We start from the raw sequence: 12,198 nt of genomic DNA on the forward strand, positions 1-12,198 counted from the left end.
AATATTAGGTGCTGTAGATGATGTAAGATGACTTGTCAGCCTCGGTCCTTACACATGCTTATAACGTAGCGGAGAACATAAGACGAAGGAAGTTACCGAACATTGGGAGCAGAACCAGAGGCCTCCAGGGCTCAGGAGAGTCCAGGCGCGTATCTGCGTGAGCACCAGTGTGACAGAAGAGACCACAGCTGCCGTGGGATACACAGGAGCTGCACAGGCGGGGAGAAGTGGGAGGAAAGCACTTTAAGCAGAGGAAGTGCACCAGCAAAGGCATCCAGGGAGGAAAAACCTCCCAGATTTGGCAAAGCACAAATAGTGCGATTTGACTAAATTCCATCGTCTGTGTGCCTAGAATAGTCGTTTGGGACTAGGCCACCAAAGGCCGTGGATGTCAGGGCTTAAATAAAGTTAGTTCTGGGCGCCTGGGTGGCTCAGTCCGTTAAGCGTCCAACTTGGGCTCAGGTCATGATTTCACGGTTCGTGGGTTCGAGCCCCACACTGGGCTCCACGCTGACAGTGTGGAGCCTGCTTGCCATTCTCTCTCCCTCTCTCTGCCCCTCCGCGACTTGCGCTTTCTCTCTCTCTCAAAATAAATAAACTTTAAAAAAGGAAAATAAAGTTAGTTCTAACAGGTATTTAGCCTCTTTTGTCTTTGTTTGTTTGTTTGTTTGTTTGTTATTGTACCAGGCAATGTCACAATCAGAGCTTCCAAAAAATTGTAACTTTTCTAATTTAGAAAAGGCTTGAGCACAGTGGAAGGAACATTGAATCAGGAGTCTCTCCACTCTACCGCTTTTATTAACTATATCAATAACTGTGACTTCACTGTGTCAAGTCACTTGATTTCTTGTGCTACAGTCCCGGTCTCTGAAATACCTGCCTTTCCTGCCCCGCAGGCTTATTGCCTACCTCGTGTGGTCCTAGTGAAATCATGTGCATGGAGCACTGACAACCTCTTAAATTCCTACTAACGTATAAAGTTGTATGGATTATGAATTTTATTCAAGATTAATAACCCTTAAGATGAAAAAATAAACATTCAAGAATACAACTTACTCGGGGCGCCTGGGTGTCTCAGTCGGTTAAGCGTCTGACTTTGGCTTAGGTCATGATCTCACGGTTCGTGAGTTCAAGCCCCGCGTCAGGCTCTGTGCGGACAGCTCAGAGCCTGGAGCCTGCTTCGGATTCTGTGTCTCCCTCTCTCTCTGCCCCTCCCCTGTTCACTCTCTGTCTCTGTCTCAAAAATAAATAAACATTAAAAAAAGAATACAACTTATTCTTATTTAATACGATTAAGTTTAACAACTATATGTTGATAAGAATGTTTATCTATAAAAGTTCTTTGTTAAAAGTATGGCCAGGGGGCGCCTGGGTGGCACAGTCGGTTAAGCGTCCGACTTCAGCTCAGGTCACGATCTCGAGGTTCGTGAGTTCGAGCCCCGCGTCAGGCTCTGGGCTGATGGCTCAGAGCCTGGAGCCTGCTTCCGATTCTGTGTCTCCCTCTCTCTCTGCCCCTCCCCCGTTCATGCTCTGTCTCTCTCTGTCTCAAAAATAAGTAAACGTTAAAAAAAATTTTTTTTTTTTAAAAAAGTATGGCCAGTATGGTTTTATATATATCCCAACTTCATCCTCTCATTTGTCCCTCTCCATTTGTTTATTTATGTCAGCAGTTTAAAAAAGTTATTCCAAAAGATGGGTTTTTTTCTCCTTTAGAATCAAAAGCCTACCTCGGAAGAGATCACCATGATTGCTGATCAGCTCAGTATGGAAAAAGAAGTGATTCGTGTTTGGTTTTGTAACCGCCGCCAGAAAGAAAAAAGAATCAACCCACCGAGCAGTGGTGGGACCAGCAGCTCACCTATCAAAGCAATTTTCCCCAGTCCAACCTCACTGGTAAGGATAAAAAATAGAGGACGCAAGCTCAGGGACTGATTTTTATAATTTTACAAATGATCTATGAAATCAGTTTATTTCATAATAGTAATTTATTGTGTATATGTATTCATGCTAAGTATGTATAAACTTGTATTTTAAATGTTGCCAAGGTAATTCAGTCTCGTGTTGTCGTTAAGCCAAGAACTTCCTGATCTTTCTTTCTTAAAGTGAACAATTTTAATTCTTTCCTATTTCATGGTGGCTCCATTATTCTCTTCTCTAGTGTGGTTTATAGGTTACTCTGCAACTGTGGGAGCAAATTTGCTGCTGACTCCAGTTAGCTTAAAAAAAAAAATCTTTAGTTGCTTCTTATTCACATTGGGTTTTAAAGCCCGTATTATTAAAGTTACATGACTAAGTGACAGCAAATTCCGAGATAATGATTAGCTCTGAACTTTTTATTAAAACAACCGTCTCCTGTCTTCACCCTCAGACATGTAGGCCTTTCACTGATAAGCTCATTGAGTAACTTCCGGCCGATTGCTCTAGAACAGTATTCTAGGCTGAGGGGGCGTTCCCTACTCCTGCAACTCCCTTGAGCTTAAGGACGACCACAAATGTGAGTCCACACTTCCAACCAGAAATTCCAGAGCTGGAAAGATTGTGGAGTTTGCATTTCTGAGCTTTCCTTGTTAATGCGTCTCATTTCATTTGAATGTCATTCTATCCGGGGATGCTTTTTAAACGAACTTCACCATTAAGAGTGCCCGCGGAGCTGTGAAGTGAAGGTTGTGATTGTTGATTAGCAGGGCTTTCGTCATGAAGTTCCTAAGACCGCAGTTATGACAGCTTCTCAGGCACTAGATGCAGTTCTGTTTTATGTAGGTGACGATTTTGTGTTTGGGGTTTATTTGTACTAAAAGGAAGACAGACAGTATTTCTTACAAAACTGTGGAAATACTTTGTTATTTCAAAAAGAAACTGTCCGTTTTTAAAATTTTTGCTTCACCTTCTTTCCATGCTATCATTTCATTAAGAAACAAAAACAAGACAGTCTTGTCCCCACGGGGTCAGAAAAGAAAAAGAAATCTAAGAACCCCTGATTCCCTGATCCCGTTGAATAGTTTTCCTGTGTAGATTAAGTTGATAAACAGCATAGTATTCCTTCCTTGCCTGTAGTATATCTGACTCCACATTATTGGAATTAAGGAATTTTTTTATTATTTCTTCTAAAACCCTGGGCAGAGCCATTTCTAGTATCAGTGAAAAGCCACCTTCATACGTAGGTCTGTTTTCTCAATTCTAAGATCAAAAAATGATTATAAAATTATTTCCTCTTAGGCCTTTTTAATCATGTTGTATCTGAAATTTGAACATTTGTACAGGCAAAATACATCTTTGATGTGGATTTAAAGTTTTGATTTTTTTAACTGCTTTTGCATATTTTCACTTCTGGCCTCTAGGTGGCAACCACGCCAAGCCTTGTGACTAGCAGTGCGGCCACGACCCTCACTGTCAACCCGGTCCTCCCACTAAGCAGCGCTGCGGTCACGAGCCTGTCTGTCACAGGTAAGCAGCCGCCTGGCTGAGCAGCTGTGGAACACATGGTGGGCCCGTGACAGGTCTCTCTGAGAACTGTGAACTAAATTGTGAGTTAGGGCTCTGACTGCAACTTTTTTTGAAAGGCCCCGTATGGAAACCTGAACTCCAGAAAACAGGCATAATTAATTTCGTCAGAAAGAATTCTCTCACGTAAAGATTTTCTTGTCTGTTCTGTTCTTTCCCACATTGCTCTTATCTTCGGCATTGCTCCCGGAGTTATCTTTCAAAACTCCCAACTTTTTTCCAAGTAACTCCTCTCCTTAAAAACTTTCTTGCAGTGGCTACAGCTTTTTGTATTCAGGAAAGCATCCAGATTGATCATCAGCTCATCGAAGGTTATTTCCAGTCTGGATCTTATCTTCCACTGGTCTTTTGTCCCTTTCATCCTCAACACACGGGAAGGTTCCATCCATCCTCTTGTAAACATCCCCACAGCCTACAACGCTACCCCAGCCTGCACTTCTTTCTGAAAGCAGTGAAACTGCTCCAGCTTAGGTATCAGTTCTTTCTGGAAATACTCTTTAGCCTGCCCAGGAAACTCTTCATTCCCACCTGATTGTATTTTTTGTACTTCTGTCTTTCTCAATAGATTTTGCACTTCCCAAAAGATCTGAATATTCTTTTTGCAATCTCAGTGCCTAGTTTGGTGCCTGATGCATTCGTTATGAAATGAATAAACTTTTTTCCTTTGGCCTCCTTTAAAAAACACATTTCCCAAGTACATTTAAAATAACTTAGGGGCGCCCGGGTGGCTCAGTGGGTTGGGCGTCCGACTTCGGCTCAGGTCATGATCTCACGGCTTGTGGGTTCGAGCCCCACGTCGGGCTCTGTGCTGACGGCCCAGAGCCTGGAGCCTGCTTCAGGTTCTGTGTCTCCCTCTCTCTCTGCCCCTCCCCCGCTCATGCTGTCTCTCCTTCAAAAATAAACAAACATTAAAAAAAAAACTTTAAAAAAAGTTTTAATTGAAAAAAAAAAACTTTTTAACTTTTAAAAAAAGTTTTATTTTAAATAAATAAAATAAAATAACTTAGTGTTGGTGCACCTGAGTAGCTTAGTTGGGTAAGTGTCTGGCTCTTGATTTCAGCTCAGGTCATGATCTCATAGTTTGTGAGATCAAGCCCCGTGTTGGGCTCTGCACTGACAGCATAGAGCCTGCTTGGGATTCTCTCTTTCCCTCTCTCTTCCCCTCCCCTGCCCTCACAGTCTCTGCCTCTCAAAATAAATAAGTAAAAACTTTAAAAAACAATAAAACAAAACAACTTAGTGTTGTCATCAGAAGTTTTTTAGGGGCACCTGGGTGGCTCAGTCGGTTAAGTGTCCAACTTCGCTCGGGTCATGATTTCATAGTTTGTGGCTTCGAGCCCTGTGTCGGGCTGTGTGCTGACAGCTCAGAGCCTGGAGCCTGCTTCGGATTCTGTGTCTCCCTCTCTCTCTGCCCCTCCCCCACTTGCTCTCTGTCTCTGTCTCACTCGAAAAAATGAGTAAACACTAAAAAAATAATAAAATAAGTTTTTTAGTGATATATGATGCATAAGGCATCCTATAATTATTCACCAGGCTGACTCTGTGCTAGTAAATCATCGAATGGATTTGTGATATTTCACAGTCAAGCTTGAATTTAACCTAGAGTTGGGGAATTTGATTTTCTTCACCCATGTTTTGAGTTTGTTATAACACTTCTTTGGCTCTATGATCTAACTGAATGGCTTTATATAGTTATTAAGTTTCTAAGTTACTAGGAAATCTCATAACTTTATTTATTTAGAGTAGTACTTCTGGACCTCTTTTGGGTCTTAGAGCTCTTTGAAAGTTTGATGAAAGCTTTAAACTTTTCCCCTCACAAAAGAGACACACCCACAAGTTTTAGTAAGATACTAAGGATGTTCATAAATGACAACCCCCATCAGTCCCCACCTCACAAAAGCCATTTTTGGATGCCGTAGGAGTAGAGATTGCAAGCTAAGAACCCATGTTTGAGAGTACATAGTATTCAGCACTTCGGCTTAAGCCAACTGGTGGTGATTGATTGCTGTTGTGTTGGGCATCAGGAACACGAAATTCCTGCATCTGAGGAACCCACCATCCACCCTGACTGCCGTCATCTGTTCACCTTCCCAACAAATTGTAAGTCCTGTTACGTTAGGTCTAACGGTAACCATCTTTTGCGGAAAAATTCCTAATAGTTCAAGCATTAAGAACAAGTAGCTTTGCAGATTTCCTAAAAATGTCGCAAAAAATCTGAAACAGAAGGTAATTTTTAGGAGATACACAGACTCAATCTAGCTAAAACTTTTCTGTCAGTTTTTGATGATCCTAGCTGGCCAGTCATATTTTCCTAAACTCGGTTACTCAGCCCATTTATGTGGATTTAATTATAACTGTTTTCTGAAATGTTGGTAACTTTTTTTGGAGTGAGTTTTTTTCTTCAGTTCTTAAAAAGTTGGAACGTTATAAGAAACTCAAATAGGCAAAACAGTCACAATGAACTATTTTTATCCTGCCTTTAAAACATTTTTTTTTTATATATGGGCAATTCTAATAGTGTTTAATGTGTCCTACTTTTTTTTTTTACTTCTCATCTTACAGTAAGTGTCATCCCTGTTACAGTTTTTTACATTTCTACCTTTTTTTATAATCTTTTTTTTCTTTTTTTTCGATGTTTATTTATTTTGAGAGACAGAGACAGGGTAAGTGGGGGAGGGGCAGAGAGAGAGAGAGAGAGAGAGAGGGAGAGAAAGAATCCCAAGCAGGCTCCAGTGCAGAGCCTGATGTGGGGCTCAAACCCACGAACCGTGGGATCATGACCTGAGCCGAAATCAAGAGTTGGATGCTTAACTGACTGAGCCACCCAGGTGCCCCTACATTTCTACTTTTGATTTGCCCTTATTGTATTGAATGGTTGTACCAGAATTTCGTAAACATTTCCATGTAATGCTATGATGGTTAAGTTCTACCTACAGTGACCAGCTTTTCCATTTGAGTCCCACAAATATTGCATCCCAAGAAACCCCTCAGTCTCCCAGCCACAGAACTTATCTTTCTTGTTCGATACCGTATTCTTCCTATCTAGCATACCATCTAGAATGTAAGCTACCCAGTAATTATTAAAGGAATGAAGTTTTCACTTATAAGTAATGCTATAATGAGGACCTTTGTACAAAACAGTTTTCTTAAGTTCTTTATTTTTAGGTAATTTCAGATGTACAGAAAAGTTGCAAGAATAGTTCAGACAAATACCAAATCTCTTCCCTTAGATTCTCCAAATGTGAAAATCTTACTGTATTTGCTTTTTCTTTCCTTTCGCTGTTTCTCTTTCTGTGTATGTGTTTTTCTGAACTGCTTTAAGAGCAAGTTGTGGACATGCTGCTTTACCTGTAACTACTTCATTGTGTGTTACCTAAAAAAATAAATTACCGTATATAACCAGAATACAGTTACCAAAAATCAGGAAATTAACATTGAGTCAGCACTAATATCTAGTAAACAACTCACATTCGTATTTTGCCAGTTGTGCCAGTAATGTCTCTTGAAACACAAGAAGATCTTTGTTTTTTCAATGTTTGTTTATTTTTTGAGAGAGAGAGAGAGACAGAGTGTGAGTGGGGAGGGGCGGAGAGAGAAAGAGACACAGAATCTGGAGCAGGCTCCAGGCTCTGAGCTGTCAGCACAGAGCCCGATGTGGGGCTCGAAGCCACAAACGGAGAGATTATGACCCGAGATGAAGTCAGACACTTAACCGACTGAGCCACCCAGGTGCCCCTAGCACGAGAAAATCTTAAATCGTGCATTGCATTCAGTTACTGTGTTTCTTTAGTCTTATTAAACTGGGGACAATATGCGTCCTTCGTAGTACTTTAGTACATTGATTGTTTTGAAGAGCGTAGCTGTTTACTTTGTAGATGTTTTGTCTCACATTTCCTCCTGATTAGATTCAGATTACGCACTTTGGGCGAGAATACCACAGAAGTGATATTGAGTTCTCCTTTGTGCATGATATGAACACACATGTTGTTTATTGATCCTACTACTGCTGGTATTAACTTTGATAATTTTATTAAGGTGGTATAGGTCAGGATTCTCCATTGCATAGTTATTATTTTACTCCTCATAGTAAATGAGGGATTTGAGACTGTACAGATACCCTGTTTTTTTCTCAAACCTTTGTCCACTAGTGTCCATTGATGATTTTTGCGTGGATCTGTTATGATTCTCAAATAACTGTGTGATTTCTTCTACATTTATTATTTGCCTTCCTTACCTTTTTCCATATGTTAACTCCCTTATCAGTGACCATGAGAAACCTGGCTCTTGTTATTTAACAAGATCGTTAACTGCTCAAACCTGTAGTGAAAACACAGTGGTTTCAAAATTGCTAGCCCATGTTTCGGAACAGGAAAGGCCTACTAATTGGAGTTCCATGTTTGTTTAGAGTTCTTGTCTTTAACCTGAAGGTATGTAGTCCGAATACTGTGCTCAGAAGTTATTTCGATTAGGTCTTTTTATATAGCCTCTTCAGTGTAGTTACATTATTCATTTGAAATTCCATTTGTTTCGCTTGTTTTCAACATTAGTGTTGTTCCTCTCATCCTTGTGGATTTTTTTTTTTTAAGTACATGAGATAATAGCATATCATCAATCATTGGTTTCAGAAGTCAGGACTATACAGTAATTTCTCTTCAGAATCATGTCATTCCCTTCTCTCGTGATTCTCTTTCTCTGACAAGTGAGCTTGGAATCTCGGGGCTCTGTTGAGGTGAATAACTCTCACCTCTGTCATAGTCTTCTACTGTGTCCTTCCGGACTCTAGTTGGTTTCCCTACCACCTAATCCCAACCTCTTTCTCATTTCTGCAAATCTCTCAAAATCTCAAGTTTTCTGATACCTGTCCCCAGAGTTCTTACTCCCTCTTCTTTAACCATCATCTGGGATAGGATTTTAGGAACGAAGCGAAAAAAACCATATCCTCACTCTACCGTCTTCTAAGAGAAATCTTGTCTGATTGGCACATTCTCATTTTCCGGTATTTAGCATAGTGCTTGGCGCATTGAGGCTCCCCGGTAAACGTTTCTAGAATAGATCTAAGAATGATCATGACTGTGCTACTCCAGAAAGATTGTGTTGTGATGTGTATCAAAGCCTTGCAAAAATTCAACAGAACAGCCTTTAATAATCTCAACTAAACACGCTCTGCCCCAATTGGTTTTTTCCAAAACAGGATTTCATAATGAACCATATGCTGCCCCACACCCATTAGCAGTCCGTCCTCATTTACCCCTCACCCTCCTTCTGGTTGCTCTACTCTGTCTGTGGTTGCGCCTGTTTGGGGCGTTTCATACAGATAGAATCACATAATATATGGCCTTCTGTGTCTGGCTTTTTCCATTTAATACAACATTCTTCAAGGTTCATCCATGTTGTAGATTGTATCGGGACTTCATTCCTTTCTATGGCCGTATGATATAGCATCATTTTGTTTATCATCTATGACTTGATGGACATTTGAGTTGCTTTCAGTTTGGGGCCATTTTGAATACCTGCTGCTGTGAGCATTTGTGTACAGGGTGTTATGTGGACTTGTTTCCAGTTCTCTTGTGTATGTGTTTAGGAATGGAATTGGTCTATGTGGCATACTAGAATATTATGAACAACCTTATGCCCCCAAAAAGTAAGGCAATTTAGATGAAATGGACAAATTCTGAGAAAGACACAAATTATCAAAACTGACTCAAAAAAAGGGAGAAAACTTAAATAGACTTAAGCCAGCAATGTAAATGAATCAATATAAAGATTTCCCCAGAAAAAAAGACTAGGCCCAGATGGCTTTAGCAGCGAATTCTATCGGATACTTAAAGAAATTAATCTTCAGCCATCTCTTCCAGAAGATAGAGGAAACACAACTCACTGTAGAAAACCAGTATTACCTTGATACTAAAGCTGGACAGGGGCGCCTGGGTGGCGCAGTCGGTTAAGCGTCCGACTTCAGCCAGGTCACGATCTCGCGGTCCGTGAGTTCGAGCCCCGCGTCGGGCTCTGGGCTGATGGCTCAGAGCCTGGAGCCTGTTTCCGATTCTGTGTCTCCCTCTCTCTCTGCCCCTCGCCCGTTCATGCTCTGTCTCTTTCTGTCCCAAAAATAAATAAACGTTGAAAAAAAAAATTAAAAAAAAAAAAAAAGCTGGACAGAGAGACCACACAAAATTATAAACCTATATATTCCTTACGAAAATATACACAAAAACACTCAGCAAACTTTGGCAAATCAAATCCAGTAACATACAGAAAAGATCATACACCACCATCAAGGGGAATTTAGCCCGGGAATGTAAGGTTGGTTTAATAATAAGTACACATTAAATAATATAATATACCATAGCAGCAGGAGGAAGGGCCAAATCCACACTGTCATCTCAGTGAATATGAAAAAAGCATTTGACAGAATCCAACAACCAGTTCATGATAAAAACCTGGAATAGAAAGGAACTTCCTCACCTGGAAAAGAACATTAAAATCCTACAGCTAACACCATACTTAATGGTGAAAGACTGAATGCTTTTCCCCCTAATATCAAGAACAAAACAAGCTCTTGCCGACTTCCATTTAACATGATGCTAGACATCATAGCCAGCTTAACAAGGGGGAAAAAATTAAAAACATTCAGTTGGAAAGGAGAGAAGTTAAACTGTCTTTATTTGCATTATTCTGTGTATGTAAAAATCCCAAGGGATTTTTATTTAGGACAAAGAAATGAAATGAGTGTTGTTGCAGAATACAAGATCAATCTACAAAAATCAGTTGCATTTGTATATTCTATCAGTGAGTGGACCAAAAATGATATTACAGAAATAATTTTATTCATAGTAGCTTCAAGAAGAATAAACTACTTGGGAATAAATCTAACAAAAGAAGTGTAAGACTTATACAGTGAGAACTGCAATTTGCTGAGAGAAATTAAAGTCTAAATAAACGGAGATGCTCCAGCTTCATGGTTTGGAAGATTGTTTTGTTTTTTGTTTTTCTGTGTGTGTGTGTGTTTTGTTTTTGGTTTTTGGTTTTTGGTTTAGTTGGCTTTTTGGGGTTTTTTTTTTGGGAGAGAGAGAGCATATGAGCTGGGAAGGAGCAGAGAGAGGGGGAGAGAGAATCCCAACATTGGGTTCGAGCTCATGAACTGTGAGGTCGTGACCTGAGCTGAAATTAAGAGAAATCAAGAAATCTATTGAGCCACCTAGGTGCACCAAGACTCAGTATTTTTAAAATGACAGTATTCTCTAGGGTCACCTGGGTGGCTCAGTCGATTAAGCATCTGACTCTTGGCTTCGGCTCAGGTCACGATCTCATGGTTTGTGAGTCCGAGCCCCAGATCGGGCTCTGTGCTGGCAGCGCTGAGCCTGCTTGGAATCCTCTCTCTTCGTGTCTCTCTGCCCCTACCCCGCTCGCTCGTGCACGTGCTCGCTCACTCTCTCTAAATAAAGAAAGAACTTTAAAAAATTGACAGTATTAAAAAAAAAGATGACAGTATTCTCTAAATTGATCTGTAGATCCAATATAATTGTAGTCAGAATTCTAGTAATTTTTTTTGCAGTAATTGATAAACTCATTGTCTGAAGTATATATGGAATGGACCCAGAATAGTCCAAACAAATTTGAAAAAGAATGAAGTTAGAGGACTTAAATACCTGATTTCAGAGCTTACTGCAAAGCTGTGCAATAAAGCCTGGATGCTGCTAGCATAAGGGCAAACAGAAGATTAACGGAACAGAATTGAGGGGCCGGAAACAAACCTTTAAATTTATATTCTGTTGACTTTTGACAAAGGTACCAAAGCAGTTCAGTAGCGAAAAGATACTCTTCACCAAATGGTTCTGAGACAATTGGATATCCATATTCATGAAGATGAATTTAGATCCTTCCCAACACCATGCACAGAAATTAAGTAGAGGGGATCAAAGGCCTAAATGTAAGAAATAAAACTTCTAGAAAACAGGAGAAAATCTTTATGACTTTGGCATAAGTTTGTAGACACAGGGCAAAGAGTTTGTAGATATAGCACCAAAAACACAATTCATAGAAGAGAAGCAAATGATAAATTGGAATTTATCAAAAGCAAAATCTTCTGTACTTTGAGAGATGTTTTCAGAAAATGAAAAGTCAAGCCACAGACTTGGAGAAAACATTTGCAAATCCTGTATCTGATAAAGAAGCATCTAGAGCATATGAATAACTTTTACAATTAAGTATTAAAAATATAAACAACCTCATTTTGTAAAAGGGCAAAAGATGTTAATGTATATTATGCCAAAGAACATATAGAAATGACTAACGAGCACATGAAAAGGTGCTCAACATTTTTACTCATTAGAGAAATGCAAATTAAAACCATACTGTTTTGTACTCATTCAATGGCTATCATCAGAAAACCCAGAAATCACCAGTGCTCGCAAGGATGTGGAGAAACTGGAAACCTCATCCATTGCTGGTGGGAATGTACAATCATACAGCCACTTTGGAAAACAGGGCGGCAGTGTCTTTATGAAGATTTTTAGATTTTTTTTTTAAGTTTATTTCTTTATTTTGTAAGAGAGAGCAAGCCGGGTGGGGCAGAGAGGGAAGAGAGAGAATCCCAAGCAGGCCCTGCACTGTCTGGAGTCACCTTCCAGCCCAGGTTAACTTTGCTGCTGACATTGACTGGGACTTTCCGTGTATAACATGGGATTTCAGGAGAGTGAC

General features: G+C 40.1%; 1 protein-coding gene across 3 annotated transcripts in view; it reads left to right on the forward strand.

The window, feature by feature from the left end:
- POU2F1 (POU class 2 homeobox 1) overlaps positions 1–12,198 on the forward strand; it is a 188,034-nt gene that overhangs the window by 156,761 nt on the left and 19,075 nt on the right. For all 3 annotated transcript variants that reach the window (XM_043568234.1, XM_043568236.1, XM_043568235.1), the window contains exons 12-13: positions 1,714–1,893; positions 3,339–3,444. In XM_043568234.1, the coding sequence (XP_043424169.1) occupies positions 1,714–1,893; positions 3,339–3,444 (286 nt within the window). The remainder of the gene's footprint in view (positions 1–1,713; positions 1,894–3,338; positions 3,445–12,198) is intronic.

Source organism: Prionailurus bengalensis, chromosome E4, assembly GCF_016509475.1.
Source record: "Prionailurus bengalensis isolate Pbe53 chromosome E4, Fcat_Pben_1.1_paternal_pri, whole genome shotgun sequence".
Taxonomy (NCBI): domain Eukaryota; kingdom Metazoa; phylum Chordata; class Mammalia; order Carnivora; family Felidae; genus Prionailurus; species Prionailurus bengalensis.